Source organism: Silurus aristotelis (genome assembly GCF_946808225.1).
Source record: "Silurus aristotelis genome assembly, chromosome: 16".
In the NCBI taxonomy this organism is placed as follows: domain Eukaryota; kingdom Metazoa; phylum Chordata; class Actinopteri; order Siluriformes; family Siluridae; genus Silurus; species Silurus aristotelis.
In genome coordinates, this window is record NC_139589.1 from 9,837,301 (window position 1) to 9,864,229 (window position 26,929).

Consider the following 26,929-nt stretch of genomic DNA (forward strand, 5'->3'; position numbering starts at 1 on the left):
ACAAGCAACTAATACAGATAATGAGATTTTATTTGAGCTTTCATTGGCAATTTAATTATAATTCAACCCAGTCTATTACACTAAGTGTATTTTATTTATGGAGTGCAAAACTACTAAAGAACACTGAGAATCAACAGCAGATAACAAAATCACACCAATCCAGCATTATAAGCAAAGTGTGGCCTTCAGTTCACACTGCACCCGAAATCAAACACTGAAATTCACACAGTTATTGATTCTGTAAACCAAAACCAATAATCATGTCCATAAATATATTGTGATACAGTTTTAAGAGTTAAAGGAGCAGTCGAGTGAAAACAATCAAAAACTGTTTTAAACAAGCCATGCTTAATACAACACTGATATTCAATTTGAGTGGAAATCATTGACCTGGAGGGCAACAGATACTGTTCTGAAAATGCACTCAATTTTATAACAAAACATTCATTTATAAAACTCAGTAGTATGTTTAAAATAGAAAGCGACTTCTAGTGCTTTTTGTTCAATTCCTCTAAAAATGTAGCCAATGGTAAAATGTATATATTATTATTTCTTGTATATATTTAAGGATTGTTTGTATATGACAGGTTAAGATGAAATCGTGGTTTTGTTGTCCATTTCGGGGGTAAATTGCGGGTAGGAAGTAAATTTGTGAGTGGGGAATTAAAGAAACATCGGACCACATGCTCTGTAGGATTGTACCAAGGAACTGGTTAAGCCAATGATTTGGATTTGAATGGAGAAAATCTAAGTTAAACTGTCATATGGTGTGCACATACATAGTAGATTGTTACTTGATAGTGTGAACATGTGGTTTAGGACATAGAGGGACTGCATGTGAATTTAACCCAGCAGCACAAAACTTAGCATCATACATTTAATTAAGAAGGAAACTTGTTTGAAACTGGATGTTTAGACTGAACTACTCCTTTATAGAATAAAATAAAAAAAAAGAAGAAATAGAATTTGACTGCAGTGAGAACACATTATTAGTTTTTGTTTTTTAATATATTACATATGATTTGGATTTATATATACGTTCTCGAACAATCTTAAAAAGAAGTCCTTCCTGAAAGATTACACGATAAAGATGAATATTTACACTGAATGCAACTGATGAAATTGAGGTAATATCCATGTGTGTGCATGACTTCTATAATCCTCTCGTTCCTCATGCTGACTCTCCTTAACGATTAAGCCTCAGGGAAATAATGATGATGACAACACCACCAGCACCACCAAAAAAACACAAGCGACTAAAAGTAACGAATTAAATCAGCTTCACATGTGACACCGAAAACGATGCTACTGATCATGAATTATAGTGCATCATGTATTATTAAAAAGAAAACCCCACAGTAGTGTGAATATCTCTTGCATTCACGATGGCAGTGCAGTGATGAATGGCAAGAAACATAATCCTTCCTTTTTTTTTTTTCCCGACACATCATTTTAGAAAATAAGGTCACTTTTTTTTTTTTTTTTTTTAACTCTTTCAACCAAACAAACAAGATACAGTATGTCACTCTGCATTACACATCACAATTATATTCAAAGAAAAAAAAACTGAAACACTGGCATTAAATAATCATCATTAATAAACTCATTCAACAATGTCTTTCCAATTTAAACTGAAACACACACACACACACACAAACACACACACACACACACACACACACACACACACACACACACACACACACACACACACACACACACACACACACACACAAAACCTAATAGTGTACTCTGCACCTGGCAAAGTTAATTTAGGAGTTTCGCTCTGGCCACAAGCCCATCTGCTCTGTGCACAAAAACAAATATATTTATCCTCACTCAGCATGGTATATAATGAGAATAAATATTAGGTTTATATTACTGTATGTGCACCTTTCACAGGCTTATGCAGGTTTTAAATAGACGGTTCCAAATAGACAGAATATTAAATTATATGTACTTCATTTTGTAGAGTTTTGTATTTCCTTAAATAAAGCTTTCCTCTTTAAAAGGTCCACTCTCACTCTCAAACTCCATATATAAATATATATATATATATATAATGTATACAAAACCATGCAAATGCAAGGCAAGAGCTTCAGTTACTGTTGACATCACACACTAGAATGCAGGGAGCAATCTTAATGTTTATAGCATGGTTGTGGGTGAGTCAAAAATTCTCCTTGGATTTTCACACACAAAAGTCCTGGAGTGGTGTGGAAAAACAAAAAACACCCAGCAGTGTTCTGTGAGCAGAAATGCCATGTTGTTGAGAGAGGTCAGAGGTGAAATTCACAAAAGTATTACGGTAACATAAATATCTGATCTTTTCAACCTGGTAAGCAACAGAAGCATCTCAGAATAAATGACAAGCTGAATATTGGAAGTGGATTTGCTACAGCAACACCGGTCGCAGCATGAACAATTCAGTGTCGGTAATCATTAATATAAATCATAAACGGTCGATGATGGCTCTGGACATTTCGCAGTAAAAGGAATGCAAAATAAATCCTTGTAGATATGAATTGCACCATGCCTGGGGCGACTCGATGTGCAGGTCATTCAGGTTTATACAGTAACTGACCAGTTAAAACAAACAACTAGAAATAAGAAAAAAATATCCCATTTTTGACATGCAGCATTTAAGAGAATTAAAGCACTTTTTTCTACTGTTTTAAATGCCTTTGCTGACTCGGAAATGTCGAACACCTACACCACACAAAGGGAGGAGGATATATAGGGAGTGGACACGTGTATCACCACCTCATTCCAAACCCCTTCTCTGAGAGGTTCGTGAAGAATTAAAAAAAAATTATACAAAGCTCATGGTGATTAAAATGAACACCGTAGCGCCACAGTATTAGTATTCCCACATTTTCTCCATGATTTAATCATTTGCACATTCCCACCCACTAGCTATACCCACTATGACATCTAAAACACCCACCACCCAGGAGGAGCCAAAGATAATCAAATCTGCTTTGATTCATGAACTATGAACACATATACAGTAACATCATTACACAGCTATTCATTCTGCACTAATAGATAACAAATCAAACCTTTATGCGACTGTATGACTTTTCTGTGGCTATTTGCACTTTGAACTATATACACAGAGAACTACAGTAGCTGACAAGCTAACTTGCCTGTGGTAACAAATATGAAATATTTAAGTTTTAGGTTGCTACTGGTTGAATTGTATATAACCACATTCCTCTGACAACTTTTTCTCTTCGCTGAAAAGGTCAGATTGCAATGCTTTCTGAACAATTTCCTTCTCCATATATAATAATAAATAATTATTAGAAGGATTGTTTAACATTCTTTCAAGGGGAAGGACAGGGGAAGTCAACAAAGGAACAAAGGAATAGAAGGATATACTTTTCATTCAGGGTTACAACATGAGTACCCGTTATGTTGTGCATTCTCAGCGTAATGTAACATTGTACAATCATGAAGGACGCAACGTCCAATAATGTCTCCTTACGCGAGGTTGGAATTTAGCAGAAGATAAATCCAGCCCCACTTTCTGCTCTTTACTCCAGGCAAAAGGTGGTTACACATCATCAAAAATTCTGCTCTGGGATGAGGACATGGAGAGGTAGCGTCCTCCTACGTGCCTGTAGGGTTGCGTATGTATGGAAGGATGGATGGACAGACAGACAGATAGGCAGACAGACAGATGGATGAGGGGAGAGAGAGAAAGATAAAAGTCAACACAATAGAATCGATATAAACACATCTCTATGTAGCATGCTCTCAAGATGGCTGTGCTAAAAACAGCTGCCTGTGTGATAATACCCCAGAGATAAATCCATTATATACACTGCATTACTGATAAATTCTTAAATCTGACTGGTCAAAAGCTGTAGATGAAGTATTTATTTCAGCAGCTCTCACACTACTAATATTCATAGCCATGTTCAAATACTTTTATTATCCTATCGGTCAAAAACACAATTTTCTGTGAGATGTTTACTTAACTTTTCTGGAAGAGCTACAGCTCTTCTAATCCATGTTTCATAGAAAGATTTCAACGTTTACAGATGAATGAACTCCTACTATTAAACAGATAAAAAAAAAAAAAAAAAAAAAAAATATGAAGAGCTATTCTTTAAATAAAAATGTATTCTTGGCAATAGGTGTGTAAAAGGAAAAAATCACTTTGGGACTTTTATTTAATAATTATTTAATATTAAAAGAATAAACTTCAGGGTTATAATGGTAACTTTGTTTGGCATTGGACAGTATTACACTAACTAAATATCCCACCAGGACATGATTTATTATGTGAACACAATTCAACGATTCAAAGATTTTTATATAAATTATTATTTATTAAATTATCATTTCGATTAAAGCCATCAGGCGTTTATTCCTGTTTAAACTGAGAGAACACATTAAGACCACGTTGATTCAGTTTTAAAGATGCTTATAATTATAGTAAATATAAAATCTTTGAAAACTGTAAATTGTGTAACAATATTTGAAAATCATGGGTTTTGTAAACATATAAATATTGAATTATATTTTAATTCCAATATAATATACTGCATCTCATTGAGTTTTCCAGTATTAACTTCTAGTCTGATATTGCTGATTCATCAGAAACAAACTGTCTCACATAAGCAAAACAATACAATAGAATAAAAGATTTATATTAATGCCCTTAAGACCACATTGGTACCATTTTGGGATGGAAGATTAAAACTGGAAACCGAACCTGTTGCTCTCCAGGGGGTCGTCACTGGCTGTTTCTGCGTTGAAGTCCATAGGCTCGGCATCCTGCAGGAGCTCTATGTGATCTCTCTCTGAGCGAATTCCTCTACCCCGAGAGTATTTAGCCTCTGTGAAACAGCACGAGTTAATAAACAAGATGCTATAAAAAGCCATGTCAGCAAAAGTCCCCATCTAAAAGAGGCAAAAGTGGTCGGGGTATGAAACTCACGTCTGCTGGAGCTGAGTGTGTCAGAGTAATTGGTTTCCTTCATTTCAGAAGCAGGGGCCCTGTTTCTGGCTCCGGTTTCATCTCTCTGATGGCTGTAGCGCTCTCGCCACTCCTGTCACAGGCGACCACTTCCATTAGTTTTGATTCGCTTATATCCAACACATCAGTAGTTAATCAGTGAATCAGCATGAAAACTATTTTTTGTTTTCGCAATGAAGAACACTGCAACATCGGTGAGATAAAAACATATTGTTTCAGGATAATTATCAGTGACGAATAATTATCATCAGCACAATTTGAATCATCACCACAATCATTCTTTTAGTGAATGTCGAAGCATTATTTTTTCCCTTATATTACATTTTCTGCAAAAAACATAAAAACCTGATATCACTTATAATATGTACAAGCACCCATTCTTTTACTTTCTTTTGAAAGTTAAGAAAAAGGCAGATTATTATTGAAAGACCACAAAAACTCTACAGCGTAGAAGCCTCATAAATATTAAATAAAATCACTGTGTAATACACAGTGTCAGAATACAATATCAGATAATATCACAGTAAATCACTGTGCCTTATTGTAATCTGATTAGATGTGCAACATCTGCTCCAAATGTCCCAGACACTATTATAGAAATATATTATATAAACCTGTCATTTTAATTCAAGTTGGCACAACTGTATGCATGTATTTATATATTTATTTATATAGTAATTCTGCATATAAAAAATTTAGGTCCGATTTTATCTTTTAAAAACATAAATAAAATAATCTCTCCCTGAAATAATAATAAATAATAAATAAACTCACTCTTCTTCTGTTCTCGCCGTCCTCTATCCTTTGGCGTTTTCTTCTCTCTGCACCAAAGAAAAAAATTAATAAAAATAGCAGGGAAAATCATTGAAAGTGTCTTTGTGATGGTCATGTTGCTCTGAATAATCATTTTGTTCTTATATCTTTATTGATTCCTAGGGAAATGGCCATATCGTCTCCTAACGATAAACATGAACTCACCTCTGCGCAGTAACTCCCTGCCCTCATCGATCAGGTCCGAGGTCAGCTCGTTATCTCCCATAAACTGTTGGAAGCCCAGAAGGTTCAGGCAGCGAGTACCAAGGCTATTGTGTATAGCAAGATGGGGATCAGATAAAATTTAAAAAGTTATTTTAAATATACATACATATACAAACATATTTGCAATGCAATGCAATGCCTCTCTCTCTCTCTCTCTCTCTCTCTCTCTCATATATATATATATATATATATATATATACAGTGAGGAAAATAAGTATTTGAACACCCTGCTATTTTGCAAGTTCTCCCACTTAGAAATCACGGAGGGGTCTGAAATTGTCATCGTAGGTGGATGTCCACTGTGAGAGACATAATCTAAAAAAAAAAATCCAGAAATCACAATATATGATTTTTAAACTATTTATTTGTATGATACAGCTGCAAATAAGTATTTGAACACCTGTCTATCAGCTAGAATTCTGACCCTCAAAGACCTGTTAGTCTGCCTTTAAAATGTCCACCTCCACTACATTTATTATCCTAAATTAGATGCACCTGTTTGAGGTCGTTAGCTGCATAAAGACACCTGTCCACCCCATACAATCAATAAGAATCCAACTACTAACATGGCCAAGACCAAAGAGCTGTCCAAAGACACTAGAGACAAAATTGTACACCTCCACAAGGCTGGAAAGGGCTACGGGGAAATTGCCAAGCAGCTTGGTGAAAAAAGGTCCACTGTTGGAGCAATCATTAGAAAATGGAAGAAGCTAAACATGACTGTCAATCTCCCTCGGACTGGGGCTTCATGCAAGATCTCACCTCGTGGGGTCTCAATGATCCTAAGGAAGGTGAGAAATCAGCCCAGAACTACATGGGAGGAGCTGGTCAATGACCTGAAAAGAGCTGGGACCACCGTTTCCAAGGTTACTGTTGGTAATACACTAAGACGTCATGGTTTGAAATCATGCATGGCACGGAAGGTTCCCCTGCTTAAACCAGCACATGTCCAGGCACGTCTTAAGTTTGCCAATGACCATTTGGATGATCCAGAGGAGTCATGGGAGAAAGTCATGTGGTCAGATGAGACCAAAATAGAACTTTTGGGTCATAATTCCACTAAACGTGTTTGGAGGAAGAAGAATGATGAGTACCATCCCAAGAACACCATCCCTACTGTGAAGCATGGGGGTGGTAGCATCATGCTTTGGGGGTGTTTTTCTGCACATGGGACAGGGTGACTGCACTGTATTAAGGAGAGGATGACCGGGGCCATGTATTGCGAGATTTTGGGGAACAACCTCCTTCCCTCAGTTAGAGCATTGAAGATGGGTCGAGGCTGGGTCTTACAACATGACAATGACCCGAAGCACACAGCCAGGATAACCAAGGAGTGGCTCTGTAACAAGCATAGCAAGGTTCTGGCGTGGCCTAGCCAGTCTCCAGACCTAAACCCAATAGAGAATCTTTGGAGGGAGCTCAAACTCCGTGTTTCTCAGCGACAGGCCAGAAACCTGACTGATCTAGAGAAGATCTGTGTGGAGGAGTGGGCCAAAATCCCTCCTGCAGTGTGTGCAAACCTGGTGAAAAACTACAGGAAACGTTTGAACTCTGTAATTGCAAACAAAGGCTACTGTACCAAATATTAACATTGACTTTCTCAGGTGTTCAAATACTTATTTGCAGCTGTATCATACAAATAAATAGTTAAAAAAATCATACATTGTGATTTCTGGATTTTTTTTTTAGATTATGTCTCTCACAGTGGACATGCACCTACGATGACAATTTCAGACCCCTCCATGATTTCTAAGTGGGAGAACTTGCAAAATAGCAGGGTGTTTAAATACTTATTTTCCTCACTGTATATATATATATATATATATATATATATATATATATATATATATATATATATATATATATATATATATATATATATATATATATATATATAATGTGTGTGTGTATGGAGTTTATTGGTGGAGTATATGGGTGAGTATTATCTTACTATAGGCACAGTTTTTAGGCATTGTGTATAATGTTAAGGATTGTATATAATAATGTAGATTCAAAGAAATATGGTTGTTACTATGGTTAAGTTTTACTGTTACGGAACTGGTTTATTCTGACTGACGATAAAGGTCTTATGATTGATACATGGATACATGATTGTTAGTAAATTAAGTTTTGCTCTAATGGACAAGTGTGGTGAAATAATTAAATGACAGACCTGAAGTATGTGGCAATGCAGAGGATGACGATCAGCATGGGATAGTAGATGTAAAATCCATTGGCGATAAAAGATAGGACACGCATTGAGCCCATGATCTGTAAAATAAAATATGACAGGGTGTGTTTTTGGAAGATGACCAGCAACAAGGTTGTGATACAGGCTCCCACTCTGACTTTAAAGCACAGCAGTTTACCAGTGCTATCAATTTTACTGAGATTTTGAGTTATATGTTATATTGTAGAAAGTCTAGGATGGTATCAATTATCAGAAATATTTTAAAATATATTCAATAGATATGCCAATTCATCCCAACTGTGTTCAGTAGGGTTGAGATCAGAGCTCTATTGTAGGCCACTACAGACCTTCCACTCCACCATATCTTAATGGAGCTTGCTTTGTGCACAGGGGAATTGTCATGCTTGAACAAGTTCGGGTTTTATAGTTCAAATGGAGGGTAACTTGAATGATACCGCATCCAAAGACATTCTATACAATTGTGCACAACAATTTTGTTGAACTTTTAAAAGTAAGAAAGTAGATTTGGTAAAGGAACTCATATGGCTGGAAAAGTCAGGTGTCCCAAAAGAGTTTTTCCTTATAGTGTAAATCTAATAAAAATGTAATATTTAGATATCACCCATCCCTAGTGTGATCTTAAATTGTGCTTATTTTTTTGTTGTTACCATACACCAGTGTTATTGTTTTATTGTACAAAGTAAGGCGCAGTAATGGGCGCATGCTGCTGCTGGTGAGACTCACTGAAGTGTAAGCTGTCTGTTCTTTAGCCTGGTGAGAGATAGCAGAGTCCATGTGAATCAAGCCAAGGAAGTTGAGGCACAGGGGTGGAGTCAAGCGGCAAAAAAGCCTAAAACACAACAAAAAAAATGAAACGTTTTTCTTTCTTCACCTATATATTTCATCAGATATGTTTAACATGTTTAGTTTAACTATTCGGCTACTGTTGCTTACAAGTATGCAAGTAGGTACGAGTTTTAGTTTGATGTTGTGCCTCACAAAAATAAGGGACATGGTTAATAGTTTCAATTTAAAAGGTGTATATTAATTCATAGAAGTTCTCATTTATAAAACTGCTCATGTAAATTTTTATCATAATTTGAAGCCAAATGATATCTTTTAAAATGACAATGGGATTGTGTAGACTTGTACAGTGATAAACTGGTAGCTGTCTGTTTCTTCTGAATGAAACTACATGTAGATAAGACAAAAATTTATTGTAAACAAAACATTTTTATGCTGTAAGAACACTTTTCATCTTCTCTTTGGACCTACATGCCGCTGAACTGAAGGCTGTAGGCGTCAGTCTGATGGTGTGTGGCCAGGTAGTAGTAGTTGAAGACACGGATTCGAAACACAGTGGAGTACACGCAGGTGCACAGAAAGAAGATTGTGATGAAACATGCCATCTAGGGGAAAAAAATCAAAAATATCAGCAGGTTTCATTACCTGATATGTACATTTAGATGACATAGAACGTGACAGCTTTTGTTATGAATATTTCACAATCTACCATTTCAAAGAGACTTCAAGACCACAAATATTGCAACAAAATACCAAGTAGTTAAGTGCCTATAGATGTAACTATCAGGAAATATCCTATTGTCTCATATTCATCTTTTGCTCCATCTTTTGGAATCAAACCCAAATGCCTTCAATGTATAGAGACAAAGGTACTGGCCTTGGTGTTTTAATACTTTTGAAGAGGGCTGTATTTAACAGGGGCTGTGCTTCAGGTGCATAAAAATTGTACACATGTACTTCACAATTTGTTGTGGAGCAACAGATGCAAAGAATAATTTGGATGTTTTAACAGATGCATTAAAGATTTGGCAAAATTTCAACATTTCGTTCTATATATATATGAGAGAGAGAGAGAGAGAGAGAGAGAGAGAGAGAGAGAGAGAGAGAGAGAGAGAGAGAGAGAGAGAGAGAGAGAGAGAGAGAGAGAGAGAGAGAGAGAGAGAGAGAGAGAGGGATGGATGGATGGATGGATGGATGGATGGATGGATGGATGGATGGATGGATGGATGGATGGATGGATGGATGGATGGATGGATGGATGGATGGATGGATGGATGGATGGATGGATGGATGGATGGATGGATGGATGGATAGATAGATAGATAGATAGATAGATAGATAGATAGATAGATAGATAGATAGATAGATAGATAGATAGATAGATAGATAGATAGATAGATAGATAGATAGATAGATGTAGGAGATATAGGAGATATACAGTAGGAGTGGAGCTATATGAAATACAAATGGAGCTACAGACACATTGCGATTTTAGGTCAAAGTTCCAAATGCATTATGAACTGGGATGGTGATAGAAATATATATCGGATTGGCAGGGGGTTGCACTCCAGCTTAGCGGTAATTAACCAATGGGAAGGTATTACTACCAACATGAAACATCTAGTGGTTACTGAATTTCTTGTTTTAAATAACTACTTAAACAATCTTCTCTATATGATTGATTTTGGCTTTACACAAACAAAGCTTGGCTTACCTCAATGTACAGATAATTATAATCGCGTTCTGCGAGCTGGATAAACACGGCAAAGAGAGAGAGGACAGGACGGGTGCTGAAAAAGGTGCATTCAGACCAGACCACAGCCACGGAGAAAAGGGACAGGACCACAGCCAACACTCGATAAAACCACTGCTTCAGGAAACATTCCCAATACCACTCTAATAAAAAGAAAATAAATAAGAGGGTATGATTTCTATGGTTGCTTGCATGTACTGGTTTATGCACTTACTTAATGTATTACAGAATTCTCATCCTGTACTGACCTACAGTAGGTGTGTAGATGTAGCGGGTGAACCAACTTGTAGGTTCTGTTGGAGCAAAGCTGTGGACGAACTGGTGAGATGAGCTGGTCTCATTTTTCGCCACATCTTCCAGGTGAAAGGCTTGATCAAGAAGAATCTGCCACTGGACCTGGGTACGATTGTGTCTCTGCACAGCGTAAATCGCCTGATGGAGCAAAAGAACACACACGGCACAACTATGACTTGTGCATGCAAATGATTTTCAAGTTCATTAAAAATGGTTCGGAATGTCTAAGGTAAAGGACTGCAACCATGTTAGTAGAAAAGACATATATTTCACACCTGCTTGTGAAGCTTCACCAAGCTCCTTTCACTGGGATATGTGTTCTGTTTATCATCAAAATCCTCATAGTCGTCCATATTCCTGCCCATCTTCTCCTGATATTCAACAGGGCACTGAAGGAAATACAGTTATAGTATTTAATCATTCTGCAGTCTATATTTGGACAACAGGTCCTTTTTAGAGTATAATGTACTTCTCCTTAAAATGTCTCTGCTTAGAGAAAACCTCAATATGATCTCAATACGTTAAATTTTTTTGTTGTTGTTGTAGCATTTTTGCAGTCTCTGAAATAAAATTAGAAATACTATTTTTGGCTCACTAAACTATCCTGGAGGAAAAGCATCCAGAATAGCATCATTTTCTCTGCGATTTGTTATAGAAATCACTGACATTTGCCTATTCAGCACTTCAGTAAAAGTGTACTCTTTCTGATTCAAAATATACCGTATTTACTATAAGCCACAGATTTCTGTAACATTGTAGTATTGTGCACTTGACCTTCAGTTAGTTCAAATTCCTATACCTGGAATATTCACCTCCTCAATATATTCCACACATCTCACTATTCGCACTAGAAATGGCTCTAAGTTGATTAAATTAACTGGATGCAACATGGTGACCACTGCACACTATCTGCTTAAAAGCATTAGAGTACTGGACACTGCAAAAACGTAAAAGTATCTGTTATGACACTTCAGACAATGAGTCAGCGCCCAACAATCAGCTAAATGGACTGACTCCAAGAACTGACTCATTCACAAAGACACTACTGAGTGACATTTGAGTGACAACACAAATTAATGATATGTTCCTGTTTCAATAACAGTGAAATGCATTCCATAAATGTCAGCATGCCTGATGTTCTTTTCTCAATTAACAAGTCACAATTAATTTGATGAAAATCCAGAAAACACATCAACAGTATAAAGGAAATGCTGTAAATTCTGTATATTTATATGCTGTTTCATTTCACTCACTTCTACACACATCTTACCTTTCTAAGAATCGTATCAACGTACTTCCTGAACGGATGGTTGTACTTGATAGACTCGTTGACCTTCCTCACTTCCTGTGTCAGACAAAAAAGAGAACATCATCATTAACAGTTCATACACTGTCAGTTTTATACAATATACTGTCAGGAAAGTCACAATTGCTACATTACATCTGTCTGATTGTGGGGTTTTGTCTATATTGCCAGAGCAATATATCAGGTGGTCAATAAAATCAGTCAGCCCTAAGGCTTCAAAAATGAACTGATGAAAATTACACGTTAATAATGCTTCTTTACAATTTACACAAAGGAAAATAAATACATTACTTAACGTGATTCAATTTGAATAAACAGCAAACACACTGTAGACACTACTCTTAAAAGAAGACCTTTTGGATTGGATTCAATATTGTGTTGATCGGGTCAAAGCGTAAGTCCAAGTTATATATGATTTTCAGCAGAAACACCAATGATTTTGTAAACTCACATGAACTTTGACACACCAGTTCACATTATCATTCAACAGCACAACTGCTTGTGGTGTAATACCTCATACAGCATTGTGACAGAGTAGTGATGGGTGAGTTAGCTAGCATGCTAGGAACAAGCTGAGACAGTCTAAAAAAGACAGGTTGGTTTTAAGTTCTAGAAAAGCAAAAAGAGAACTTGGTGACTGCAAACTGTTTATAACTGTGTTAACAGGAACAAACCTATTTTGTGGACATTCAGAATAAACAGATAAAAAGCATAGCATGTCATTAATTTTTCAAATATTTTAATTATTGAGGGTCAGTTTCTAGGAAAAGAGAAATAAAATGAGATGCTATTATAAGATAATGTATCTACATAAAACTCTAAGGTCGAAACCAATAAATGATAATCTTCCTGATTTTTAAAAATCCAAATGTCTCCTGTATATTATCATATTTTAGAAAATCAGTATCTATCAGTTTCATGATGCATGCCTTTAATTAGCATGCACTACCCACCTCCATGACATCTTCCAGGTTCTCCTCTGCGTCTGCTTTCTCAGTCATCAGCTTGGCTGCTTTGAAGTAAGTCTTGATAAGCAGGTGTCCTTGTTTGGAAGCTTCCCAGTAAGAGCGTGGGATTTCCACCAGCCCGTAGCCCATCAGCAGCACCAGCAGGAACAGACCCCACGTGTTGGCTGCCGTGATGCCGATCGTCTGCAGCTCGTACCTGGTCAAAGGATGAGTTCAGGTTCTGTCATGAACCACAGTAAAATGTGCAGACCTGTGGTTCTCAAACTTTTTCTACCATTCCCCCCTTTTAAATGGGGTAGATTTCCAAGCCCCACCTGTCCTCCATCAGGCCAAAAAAATGGTAATTTTTTCAATTTATTTGAAAATAAAATTCTAAAATCAATAACATCAAACAGCTTTAAGTTCAAAATGTTTGTTTTAATTGACTTGCATCATTGGCCTGATTGTTTGTGGTTGCTTTGAGTGTATGGACTTAATTTTTAATGGAGAAAATCATAAATGAAGATTAATGAAGAGCACAAAATAATTATAAAATTACTGCAGTTCACTGCACCCCACCTGTGATGTCTTCATTACCCACCAGAGGAATGCACCCCACACTTTGAGAACCACTGGTGTAGACTGAAAGTTGCTCTTACCAGGACAGACTCCACTGAGGATGTACAGCGACGTAGATGAGCAGGGAACCGAATATAAACAGGTAGGTGCCGTAGTAGATGGCGTTCTCGATGAGAGCGGTCTTTATTTTGCCGGTGATGGAGAAGCCTCCTGAGCGGGCGTACGACTGCATAAAGGGCAGAAGAAGCCTGGAAAGACACACAAACACATTCTCAATTAAAATCACCTAGGCTTTGGTATATTCAGTATATAATGTTATTTATTTATTTTTAAATGGTCTGAATACTAATATGTAAAAAAGTTATATATCATTTATTTTTAAAGTTTCATGAGTAACATATTTTTTTGTAATTTACTGTAAAAATGCACGTTCGATCATCCTTGATAATCATCAAAATGTTACGGTAAACAGGCAATGAGAAGCTCTTGTTTTCTCTCGCTTATATTTCACATGCACTCTGTATTTTGACGAAACTGTAGAACAGGTTTACAAACTGAATAGTCAGGGTTTGATGTCCTCGTTTAAACCTGTGAGAGTTTGATGTTTTCTTTTCAACAGCAATGTGTAAAGCCTAAACAAGGAATAAATGTCGCTGAGAATTTATATTCATTCATGTCCAAAAGAAATTATGCTATCATCACTAACTTTACCGATTACCGTACAAAACCCCTGATAGGTCTGAGTAGAACCCTAGATTTTACGTGGCTTTTTTTTCATTCTTCTAGTCTTTAACAGCAAAAAATGAAGATATAACTGTTCCCACATGTCTGTCATAAATTATATTTACAAAAATTTGTGGATTGTGGATCCCCAATTTCTGTTATATAACCTTCACCCTACTGGAAAGATGCACTAGATACACTAGATTTTGAATTATCCTCTTCTTCTTTTTTAGCTTCTCCCATTAGGGGTCTCCATACCCCCCTGTCCTCTACATCTGCCCCCTTCAACCCAACTACCTGCATGTCTTCCCTCACCACACCAATAAAACTCCTCCTTGGTCTTCCTTTTTTCCTCCTTCATGGTAGCTCCATCCTCAGCATTCTCCTACCGATATACCCCATGTCCCTCCTCTGCACATGTCCAAACCATCTCAATCGCGCCTCTCTTACCTTGTCTCCAAAACTTCCCACATGGGCTGTCCCTCTAATAAACTCATTTCTAATTCTGTCCATCGTCGTCACTCCCAACGAAAACCTCAACATCTTCAGCTTTGCTACCTTCAGCTCCACCTCCTGTCTTTTACTCAATGCCACTGTCTCTAATCCATACAACATCTCAGGTCTCACCACAGTCCTATAAACTTTCCCTTTCACTCTTGCAGATACTCTTCTATCACAAATCACTCCTGTCACTCTTCTCCACCCACTCCACCCTGCCTGCACTCTTTTCTTCACTTCTCTAACACACTCTCCTTTACTTTGCACTGTTGATTCCAGGTACCTGAACTCCTCCACCTCTTTTCCCTGCAACTGCACCACTCCACTGTCCTCCCTCTCTTCACACACGTGTACTCTGTCTTACTCCAACTGACTTCCATTTCTCTTCTCTCCAGGACTTACCTCCACCTCTCCAGGCTCTTCTCAACCTGCTCCCTACACTCACCATAAATCACAAGATCATCCATAAACATCATAGTCCATGGAGACTCCTGTCTGACCTCGTCCGTCAACCTGTCCATCACCACTGCAAACAGCAAAGGGCTCAGAGCCGATCTTTGATGCAGTCTAACCTCCACCTTGAACCAGTCTGTCGTTTCTAATGCACACTTTACTGCTGTCACACTGTCCTCATACATGTCCTGCACCACCCTCACATATTTTTATGACACACCTGACTTCCTCATACAATACCACAACTCCTCTCTTGGCACCCTATCGTACGCCTTCTCTAAACACACAATGCAACTCCTTCTGACCTTCTCTATACTTCTCCATCAACATTCTCAAAGCAAATAATGCATCTGTGGTGCTCTTTCTCGGCATAAAACCATTCTGTTGCTCACAGATGGTCACCTTTTCTCTCAGCCTGGTAGTAGAAATTTGTCTCATTCAACCACAAGGGCGCTTTTAGGTCAGGTACAGATTTAGAGTGAGGAGGCCTGGGGTTCAGTCAGTGTTGCAAAGGTATTCAACAGGATTAAGGTAAGATCAACCATATAGCTAGGAAGTACAAAGGGAAGTGTCATGCTTGAACAATGCTCTAGTCACCTAGTGCAAGTAAAGGGAAAATATATTGTTACAGCATCCAAAGACATCTGTTAATATTGTGTGTCTCCAACTTTGTGGTAACATTTTTAAGAAGGTCCATAGATGGCTGGAATAGTTAGGTGTCCCAATACTCTTGTCCATATAGTAGGGGTGAAGTGGTACATGTATCCGTACTGAAATTGTTCTGGTACAGGGCTTTCTGATCAATTCAATCCTTTTTACGTAACTTAAGTGTTGACCGCAAGTTTGTTTAGTCTCCGCCTCGCACTTTGAGTGTATTTCTTTTATTATTATTATGAAACTTGAAAGCATACAAAACAATGCCAGGGGTATATAAAAAAATAAAATAAAAAGAAGACAAAATAAAAAGAAGACAAAATAAAAACAGAAACCAGAGTTAGAGCAGTGTCACTGTTGCTACTCACTCCGTACTGGAAATAAAATTTGTTTTACACATGCATGAAAATGCTAAAGAATTAAAAAAAGTGTATTACATTAATTTGAGTTTTAAGTTTTTTTGTTACAAAATATAATGAAATTTTATTTTATATATTATTTACCCAAGAAGACAATTTAACTTGTTTAAAATGTTGATGATCACAAATGTTAATAATAATGAACTGCGTTAATCAAAAACCTCTTCACCGTAACCGTACCGAAATGGTACCAAAACCATGAATTTTGTGTACCGTTACACCCCTACCATATTGTATATTATTTTGAAGTCATTTAGAACAAGAAGGTGTTTCTTGCACATATCCCATACAAAGCATTATGGAAATCAAAGCAAAGCACATTGTGAATAGGCTGCTTGAATTTAATGGCACCAATACATCCAGTACTGTCCATTTTAATGATATTACAGTATGTGCATCTCAGGAAAGCTGACCTTAAGTCTACATATAGAATAAAGCATTTTGTTACAGATTGTCAAGCTAAATTCCTTTGGAACTAGTAAAACTTGCTTGTTTCCTGTTTGCTTGGTATTTTTTTCTAGTACTTATTACAAAATTGTCAGCTCCTGACCTGACCGGTGTCACAGCTTTGCTATTTGTACTCGGCAAGTGGGAAACAAGCAAATGGGAACAATCGTGTAGTTCCTCCTTTAAGTCACAAAAGCACAATTTAGTCATGTGGACACAAGCGTAGGTCGACACGATCAAGTGTTTCAGACACCCATTTGAAACAGATGCAGAAAATTGCATTGTCATGCCATCTCTATTAACACACACTGGTAGTAAACTGGTTCATAGCAAAAGCGCTGTCATTTTAAACAGCTTGTGTTTAAGCTTGTGGTGTATGATCAGACCATCACATGTTTTCAAAGTACCTATATCTTTTTGTTATTCTTAGGTTTATACGGCATATTCTAAGGCACTTTTTCCCTTTTCCTCACAGCCACTCCATCCTACAGCTATTAAGAAAGCAATTCAACCTGAACATCCATACTGGCAAAGATTAAATATTAGAATTTTTTTTTTTCTACTAGAAACTGAATCCACACTTTCTGACCAATCAAAAGTCAGGAATCGAACAGCAGTGGTGGTATAATACAAACATATAATCAACACAAGTAATCAACACAAGCAGAACTAGCTTTGGCTAGGACTAGGGATGCACCGAATATTCGGCCACCAAAAATTTTCAGCCGAAAATGGCCCAAAAATGCATTTTCGGTTTTCGGCCGAAAGACTTTGACCACCGAAAAAAAAAAAATATTATTATAATAATAATAATAAAAACAATAATAATTGGCATAATTTCTTTCGGTGTTTCGGTTTTTCGGCCTTGCTTTCCTCTTTTTCGGTTTCGGCCAAGAATTTTTATTTCGGCGCATCCCTAGCTAGGACCTATGTTATCCCGAACCATCTAGAGACGTACCAGCACCATTTGGATTTCACTTCCTGTAGAGTCTGGACATTGGACTTCTTTGAGTGTTTAAAAGCTCTAGCATGGAGAAGCTGGTGTTGGATTTATGATGAACTCAAAATGTTGAGCTATTTTATGAGTTGCTTAGTAGCTCCTGGTTCCATAACCTCAACTGACTGTATAAGACTGTAGAAATGACATTACTCATAATCTTACATTCCGGTGCTCATGTTAGTTCTCACTCTCTGGTGTTTTGTATTGTTTTAAAGACTATAATCACACTCTTGATGTCACCCAAATGAGGATGGGTTCCGCTTTTGAGTCAGGTTCCTCTCAAGGTTTCTTCCTCATAACATCTAAGGGAGTTTTTCCTTGCCACAGCGCTATATAAATAAACTTGACTTGAATTGAGTGTGTGTGTCTGCTGACTATGAAGTAAATCAGTTAGTAGTTACTATGTTAAACATGATTTATAAACAGGTAATTATCACTGACTGTTTGCAAAGTGTTCGTCCACCTTATCTTGGATTAAGATTAGTCAAAAGGGAATCGTGTTGCCATCTCACCATGTAAGACATTGTGACGTCCAGTATACAACCCTCCAGAAGACGGGCATGATCCCATCAGGAATGTAGCTCCATGGCTTGTGGCACACCGTCGCAGTGCTGTGACAAACACAAAACAGTGTGACTTCATAACATGTAGCTAACTTTTCGTTCAAATATAAAAAATATAAAAAATAATAAAAAATAAAAGATGAACTAAATCAATGTTTTTTTGCATTGATTATGTTTCCATGTTATTGTAAACATATTGAAGTTTATGTATCTATATATAACAGTAAGGCAACGTAATATTCTATTAAAAACATGATGAATGCTTTATAATACAGTTTTTAAAGATATTGGGCTTCGTTTATGATTATGATATTTTTGCAGACTTGTGTGTAAATTGAACATTCAGAAATGCAGATTTTGTTTTGCATATTCACACCTGTATGTTAATAAATCTCCATAAAGTTTCTGTAAAGTCACAGGTGTTTGCACAGCACATCTTTTGCATCTTCTAATTTGCATTTGGTTACGCCCACAAAACTCCATAAAAGGCAAAGCTTAAACAGCTGAAATGAGGTGGGGGGAAAAAGGGTACACTATATTTCCGAAAGTATTGGGTCACCTGGTCATAAGTATGGTATGTGATTTTTGAGCATTGCATTCCACATTTAGTCCCAATTTCCTTTTATAATGTCGTTTTGAAGTGTGCTTATGGATATTTTTGTTCATCAGCCACAAGGATATTAGGAAAGGGAGGTACTGATGTAGGTGAGGAGGCCTGAGATGCAGTCAGCGTTCCAATTCATCCCAAAAGTGTTCAGTAGGGATGAGTTTAGAGCTCTATAGTAGGCCACTCAAGATCTTCCTCTCCAAAGCATGTAAACCAGATCTTCAAGGATCTCACTTTGTGCACAGGGGCATTGCCATGCTGGAACAGGTTTGGGTTTCCAAGTTCAAGTAAATGCAAAATTTAATTATAGTGCATCTAAAGACAATTGTACAATTTGTGGTAACAGTTTGGAGAAGAACCACATATAGCAGGAAAGGTCAGGTAAACCAATACTTTTGGCAATTTAGTGTATATGCTTTTTCAGTCATAGACGAATGTAATCCTGACTAAGAGCTATGGCAAATAAGAGTATATAATAATAATAATAATAATAATAATAATAATAATAATAATAATAATCTGACATGAAAAATACATAATGCAACCTAATGATTTTTTAACACTAGGCACATCAGACTGAGAAACTGCTATGTACAGTTAATTAATTAATTTGTTTATTCATTTATTTAATTCAACAAATGCCCCCGCATCTATCAACCTGAAATCCATCCTGACGTAAGGTCTTGATCCCTTGTTAAAAAACTAGAAGGGCATGTGTCTGTAAAAAACGAATGGTCTGGCAGAGAAAAACTAGAGAGTATATGGAACATTGCAGTTTAAAACATACCACAGTTAGTGTTACTTAGCACTATTTGGCAAATAAAGGGTTACACAGCATAGAAAATTATGCCCTGTAAGCACAACCAACAACTGATTTCTTGGTTCCTGTTTCACCAAATTTTCATTCTATTTTTGTATGCAACTGAAATATAAAATCTATTTAAATTTGTAAATATTCTCATAAATAGATGTACACACTCAAGAGCTCACACAGGACGCAGACAATCGTTATCCAGAAATTACAGGAATTTCATGAATGCCACATATCTTGTATAAATTCCGCTCTCGAACCATTTACAAATAGATCTGTTCATATCCAGCTTTAGTGTGAGTATCATTAGTATTTTCACAACAGAATAAATCAGCAGATTGATTGTTAAATGTATATAGCAATGATTTTTTTTTCTTTCCTTTTCAATGTTGTAAATGTTAAATGAGCCTAATCGTTTTGTTTTGTTTTTTTAACCCAAATGCACATACCATTTTGTTTAGATTTTGTTTAATTACAATGTTCACTCCCGTTCTCAGTTCTCTTTTACACACCACACTGTGTAATATACAGCAGGTTTACTGGTGGCGCTATTGGGTGTGTTTTGTGTATTCATCCTACACTGTCTGGTGTTGTCTTGCAAGTCAAGTCAAGAGGTCAAGTCAAGTGGCTTTAATTGTCATTTCTACTTTACACAGTGGTACACAGTAGACAGTAAAAACGAGACAACGTTCCTTCGGAACCCTGGTGCTACACTAAACAACATAGAGCTACAACACAACACAAGCTACGTAAAGTGCATCGAGTGCAACCTAGTGCAAACAGTACAGACAGACAGTGCAGACAGACAACACAACACAAGAAAACACAAGACACCAAACCCGAGAGTAAACCTACTGTATACTTTAAATATACAGTACTGTGCGAGGAGAACTGTAAAAACTATAACTGGATATTAACAGACACAATGCGGTGCAAAAAACAGCAGCAGTCAAAAGGTGCAAAAGACAGCATGTCTGTCTGTCTTGCACGGTTTGCACCAAGTTGCACATGATGCACTTTATATGGCGAGGACACTTACTAGCCCTTAACCCTGTGTTTTCTGTTATGTAGCTTTTTGTTGTAAATGTAGCACCAGGGTTCTGGAGGAACGTTGTTTCATTTCACTGTGTACTGCGTCAGCTATATATGGTTGAAATGACAATAAAAGCTTCTTGACTTGACTTGACTCTTGACTAAATACTGTAATGTAGGTGTGTATTAGAGAAATGTCTTTACTCTAAGTCTGAACATATTTGTGCATCCAAATTATGATGATGTCACTCAAAAAACACAACACATCCTCACCTAATAGTGGGTGCAACACTTGCATTTCCTGTCGTCTGGTTGGAGATCGGAGGTCTTTGAGTGGGTGCCTGATGGCTGCTTACACACTGTCTGTATATTGTCTGAAATTGAGAATAAAAACACCCAATGAGGTTTTGTAGGTATACAGAAAAACAGTGTAAAAACAATGTACAAGACAGAATTCAAGAATCAATCAGCCAAAGAACTTCTCTGGTTCTCTCAGTTTTCTAGGCTAACATATGGAACGAGTAACAAAACATGATTGAAACCAGATTAGCATAATTAAAGTGCACTCCTAAAACCAGCTTTATACTTCCAAAAACAAGCTCAACACAAAGGGACCGCAGCTGAACACGTGCAGAATAAAATGAGCTTTAGTGTTGCCAGGTCCACAGTTTCTCTTCTGACTAGAACCACAATTGGGAATTTATTATGAATTAGATCAATGAACATATATTACACATTCATATTTAGCTAATAATTGAAATAGAAATCCCATACAAAAATGTAGCACAAACACACACATGCACAATAGAACTATTTATAATTGTTTTTGTTAAGCAATGCAAAAAAATATACTCAAAATCCTAATTAACTTTACAAATGTTTCGAGATTTGCTTCTTTAAACTCATCTGCATCCATTGTTTGGACAACATAATGTGAAATGTGTGTTTCGTTGAAGGTTTTAATTAGGGATGCACCGAATATTCGGCCACCGAAAAGTTTGGGCCGAAAATGGCCCAAAAGTGCATTTTCGGTTTTCGGCTGAAAGACTATGATCACCGAAACAACACGGCCGAAACAGTTTGTTGTGATGACGCAAACAGAAACCGCGCCTGCAGCAACATGTGTGGACGTATTTCAGTATATCTGAGAAAGACCCACGGATAACGATTTGCAAAACATGTAATGCCGAAATTTCAAGAGGAGGTGCGTCTGTAAAAACTTTCTCCACGTCGGGTTTAATTTATCAGCTGAAATCCAAACATCCCGATCGCTATGCTGAATATGAGAGGAACTGCGGCACAGAAAAGCAAAACCCCTCCGCGCATGCGCACTCCGTCTGTGGCGGACGTTTTTGAAAATGCAGGAAGTTTCCCAGTGATATTGTCATGGCAAAGGTCATTACACAAAAAGATTATGGAATTCATTGCCTTAGATGATCAGCCATTCTCCGTCGTAGAAGATGTGAGGTTTCGATCGAGCACATTGAGCCCCGTTATGCCATACCGAGCAGATGACATTTTTCAGAGGTGTGTTTATCTGAGCTGTTTAATGTTGTTGCAACTCACGTCCATAAGCGTATACCTGCAGATATTTCAGCAATTAGTTTCACGACAGACATTGTTTGAATTTTATTTGACTGTGCATTGTTGCAATGTGCTATAAATAAATATTTTCATAATTTGTAATTGATTTATTCTTTAAAACTTTAATATTAATTTATGCAATTGAAAAAATAATAATTAAGAATAATTGGCATAATTTATTTTGGTGTTTCGGTTTTCGGCCTTGCTTTCCTCTTTTTCGGTTTTCGGTTTCGGCCAAGAATTTTCATTTCGGTGCATCCCTAGTTTTAATTTTTGCCTCTTTTATATATCTTTTTTATAATCAAATAAAAACAGTCAAACAGAAATGCGTGCTGCATTAATCGCAAGTTCATGAAATCAGTGCCTTCTTTAATTTGCGTTAATGAGTTATTAACACAATTTTGACAGCTCTAATATAAATAAATAAATAAATATTTATTCTTATTCTTTTGGCTGATTTCTTTCTGGAAATAAACAATCTACCAATAGAACAAGTCGATTCCAGGCTTGAAATTGAATATTATTTAATTTTCTTACATTTGGAAATATTAGATCGATTTGACTACATTCAAGATATTTCCTTTTTTTTTCCCCCCAGTGTTTCAGGTAAAGCTGGCCATTTTACATTTTCTCCAGCCTCCAACTAATGTAAAAACCACCAGAAGAACGTTTCGCTCGGTGTTCTGGGTGATCGATACATTTGAGACTCCTGATCAATCAGCTCACAAGCTGAAGGGGAACCAGAACGCAAAAACAATTTGTTTAATTGGTGATCGAATGTAAGTTTCCAATATATGAAGAATCCAAAATGATTCATTGACAATATTTCAACATTTAAAGTAACTGTTAAGTAACAATCTGTGTGTGTTTTGGGGGACATTCACAAGCATGTGATGTGATGTCCCTCTTTAACCAGTGCTGCATACAGTCAGGTCACACAAGGAGCTCAAGATATTTTGATTTCTTGCCTCCAGCACCTCTGATTATGACAAAAGTGCTATTATTGATTATAATAAATCTAATCTCCAGGACAGTAGTTGAGAGTGTTAATAGTGTTGCTATGCTTACAGTAAAAACAAGCACAAAAAGTCCTGTGGCTGAAGTGGCCTATTTGAACACTCGTTTAACACCATGTACATGTGTCACACTATAAACTGGTGGCCTGTACAAACCGTGCTGACGTCCAGAGGGAGGATGAAGACGATAAGGAAGCACAGATACCAGGCGAGGAGGGTGCTGAACAGGACCATACGCTGCTGCTTCTTAAAGTCTCCATACCGATGCAGGAGGAAAAGAGCCAGAAAGAATACAACCACAATCTCGATGGCCAGTGCCGCCCCACTCATTCTGCTCCTCTACCGTGTACAGCAGACCCCTGGGAAATAAAACTGGAAAAAGGAAGTACAGAAAAGCTTAAAGAATGAAACATGTTTACTGCATGACTTCCATGTACTCATTACAACTTTCCAAAGTGTGCCGGTCTCCCACAAAAGCCGCCGTGGCGCTTCGGTGTGTTCTCTGAAAGACTCTTTTGTTTTTCTTCAGCAGAGCAAGAAAGAACGAGTGCAATCAAAGTGTCCTAGATCTGAAACTGTACCACTACCTGGAATAAGAGATGCACGACTACAGTCTGTATTTGTTTCTCCGTTTGAATTTGTGAGTAAAGTTTTTACACGGATTAGGTCAATCGCTGGAATCGGTATGATCTTTTCGCTGATCATCACACTCCATTTGCTACCTAGGTGCAGAAGAAATCCCTTTAAAAACACCCCATTGCTGTTCCTCAGATGCAGTGTTTGGAAAATCAGAATTTGAGGAACTGGAATTTGAGATAGATGGTACCAACAAAATTGGAATTGTATTTCAAATTCTATATCTGATTATTATAAAGAGTATTATATTATTTTCTTATTATAGATAATACAACAATTTCCAACTCATTCACACCATGGATTGCAATTTTCACATATTCCAACAAAATAACAACAATATGCAGATGCCAGTGCATAATGGGTCTACATCTTAGATTTTAAGCATTTGAAAGTGTTTCATATTATTATTTATATTTAGAAATGCAGTCCATTTATTGATCTAGTTATAATCCAGTGTCTGAACAGAACTCTAAAAGAATAAACTTGACAGGAAATCAAACAGAGACTCGATCATTATCCAAACACTACTACTGCTCTCTCAATGCATGATATCGGTTCTGCGACCGGTCGTGGCTCGGTCCCAAACTGCATTTTCCTCACTACATATGAAAACTGCGTACCGTCTAAAACCCACAGCACGAAGTGCACTACATAATCAATGACTATCCTTTAAAACGCGTCCATTATGATCGCGTATTGCGGGTTGTACATTAGGAAGTGAGATTCAGATTGCTCCTACCTCCGCTGTGATGAGATAAATACGGTGTTGAAAAACGCTAATATCGGCTCCTAGTCCCGGATGATGGATGACACTGCTTTCAACAACAAATTTATTTTAATTAAAGTCATCATGATGTTGTCGACAAAAACCTCAAACGTCATCCAGGCAGAGACCAGTATCCCGAGAAGCTGTGTGCTATAGCTACGTAGCTACGTCATTACGCATGAGCGGAGTGGGTAACGCAGGCCTCGCCCACATCCTGCGCTCTCTTCGGGCATGGATTGGTTTAAAGAGGACTGAGCTGTGAGAAAATTTATGCGCATGCGCACTGGTTAGTCAAACTGCGCTTGCGTGTAGATTTACCTCTGATTGTAGATAAAGTGGTTTTCTTTACTACTTGTACGCTTACTATATTTAGGAATCATTCGTCAAAAAAGAAAATTTGTGTATAATGAGGAAATATGTGTATAATGAGGGCCATCAAGAAACTTTATATAATAACAAACGAGTTTTATTTGTTTATACATGTTCTGTTTAAGTACACATCTCATATGGTAAAATGGAAAAAAATTGCAACTGCAAAATGGGTCTAATTTTATAAATAGTCACCAAGGCAGCTCCACGTGTGTGAATGGACAGCCTTGTAAAGCTTGGTCAAAACCGCCCAATGGCCCCCAACTACCTCCCACTGATCCCCTTCACCACACCACGTCTACACAGAGCACACAACATAATCAGAGACTCCTCACATCCCAATCACAAACTGTTTAACCTCCTTCAATCCAGAAGCAGATACAGGAACATTCACACCAGAACCAGCACGATTAGGGCCAGCTTCTCTCCAACTACCATCACCACCCTGCTGAACTCTATACCAGAAGCAGATACAGGAACATTCACACCAGAACCAGCACGATTAGGGCCAGCTTCTCTCCAACTACCATCACCACCCTGCTGAACTCTATACCACAATGCTAGGACACTGACGGCTTATTAATGCTTTAATGCATTTACTGCCAGTAATCATCATGTAGTTCTACTCCAACCTGTACATTCTGTAACATTTTTGTATAATTATAACTGTATATTATTGTAAGTTCACAGCAAATCATAGATTATTTCCTTCTACTTCTTCTTCTTTCTGCTGCCACAGCGGATCATCCTTCTCCATACCCCCTGTCCTCTACATCTGCCTCTTTCAAACTAACTACCTGCATGTCTTCCTTCACCACATCCATAAACCTCCTCTTTGGTCTTCCTCTTTTCCTCCTTTCTGGTGGCTTCATCCTCAGCATTCTTCTACCGATATACCCCATGTCCCCCCTCTGCACATGTCCGAACTATCTCAATCTCGCCTCCCTCACCTTGTCTCCAAAACGTCCTACATGTGCGGTCCCTCTAATAAACGTGTTACTAAACTTGTTCATCGTCGTTTCTTCCAATGAAAATCTCAGCATCTTCAGCTCTGCCACCTCCAGGTCCACCACCTGTTTTGTAGTCAAATCATAGATTATTTTCTATATATCTTTATAAAATCTGTATATACACACTATGACCCTTGTACAGTTGTGCATAAAATTCCCTTTCCAACTTCTACCCATTTAAAAAACGTGTTCTTTTTGCACCACCCTGTACAATTAAAATACATTTTAGAGATCTGAATTCAATTTAATGTATGTATACAACAAGCCTTTTGAAAAAAACTTTTGAAAACAATGCAATGAAATAATATTTGCATATGAATAAATCAGAACACAAGCAGCCTGTATTCTATTTGTAAAATCAAACAATAAGAAAAATGTTGTCACTGTGTTGGTCCTAGTGTGCAACTGTTTTTAAAGAGCAGCAGTGTTTCCTCCTGGG

The 26,929-nt window shown here is 37.3% G+C and overlaps 1 protein-coding gene across 2 annotated transcripts; it reads right to left on the bottom strand.

The window, feature by feature from the left end:
* Nucleotides 1-12: 12 nt before the first annotated feature.
* Nucleotides 13-25,301, bottom strand: lmbrd2b (LMBR1 domain containing 2b). 2 transcript variants are annotated; one of them, XR_014537276.1, is made up of 19 exons: nt 25,085-25,301; nt 23,866-24,081; nt 21,383-21,483; nt 18,609-18,707; nt 13,983-14,150; nt 13,330-13,540; nt 12,341-12,415; nt 11,346-11,459; nt 11,025-11,208; nt 10,738-10,919; nt 9,495-9,628; nt 8,964-9,069; nt 8,202-8,299; nt 5,969-6,072; nt 5,765-5,811; nt 4,952-5,063; nt 4,727-4,850; nt 1,667-3,623; nt 13-1,617 (listed from the first exon to the last, which is right to left on the bottom strand). XR_014537276.1 is itself a non-coding variant. In XM_083564875.1 (18 exons), exons 2-18 carry the CDS (start codon nt 24,037-24,039, stop codon nt 3,560-3,562), a joined length of 2,097 nt encoding a protein of 698 aa, XP_083421001.1. In that variant the 5' UTR covers nt 24,040-24,081; nt 25,085-25,301; the 3' UTR covers nt 13-3,559. The 2 variants fall into 2 exon arrangements, 1 of the variants encoding a protein (XP_083421001.1); XM_083564875.1 differs by having other exon boundaries at nt 13-3,623.
* Nucleotides 25,302-26,929: the final 1,628 nt, after the last annotated feature.

What these genes read in the sequence shown, in the direction of transcription:
- lmbrd2b (XM_083564875.1), bottom strand. Translation starts at nt 24,039, where the DNA reads ATGAGTGGGGCGGCACTGGCCATCGAGATTGTGGTTGTATTCTTTCTG. An exon ending in CCTCAGTGGAGTCTGTCCTG is followed by an intron (nt 13,541 to 13,982) that starts GTAAGAGCAACT and finishes TCCTTTGACCAG; the next exon opens with GTACGAGCTGCAGACGATCG. An exon ending in CACACTCAGCTCCAGCAGAC is followed by an intron (nt 4,851 to 4,951) that starts GTGAGTTTCATA and finishes GCTGTTTCACAG; the next exon opens with AGGCTAAATACTCTCGGGGT.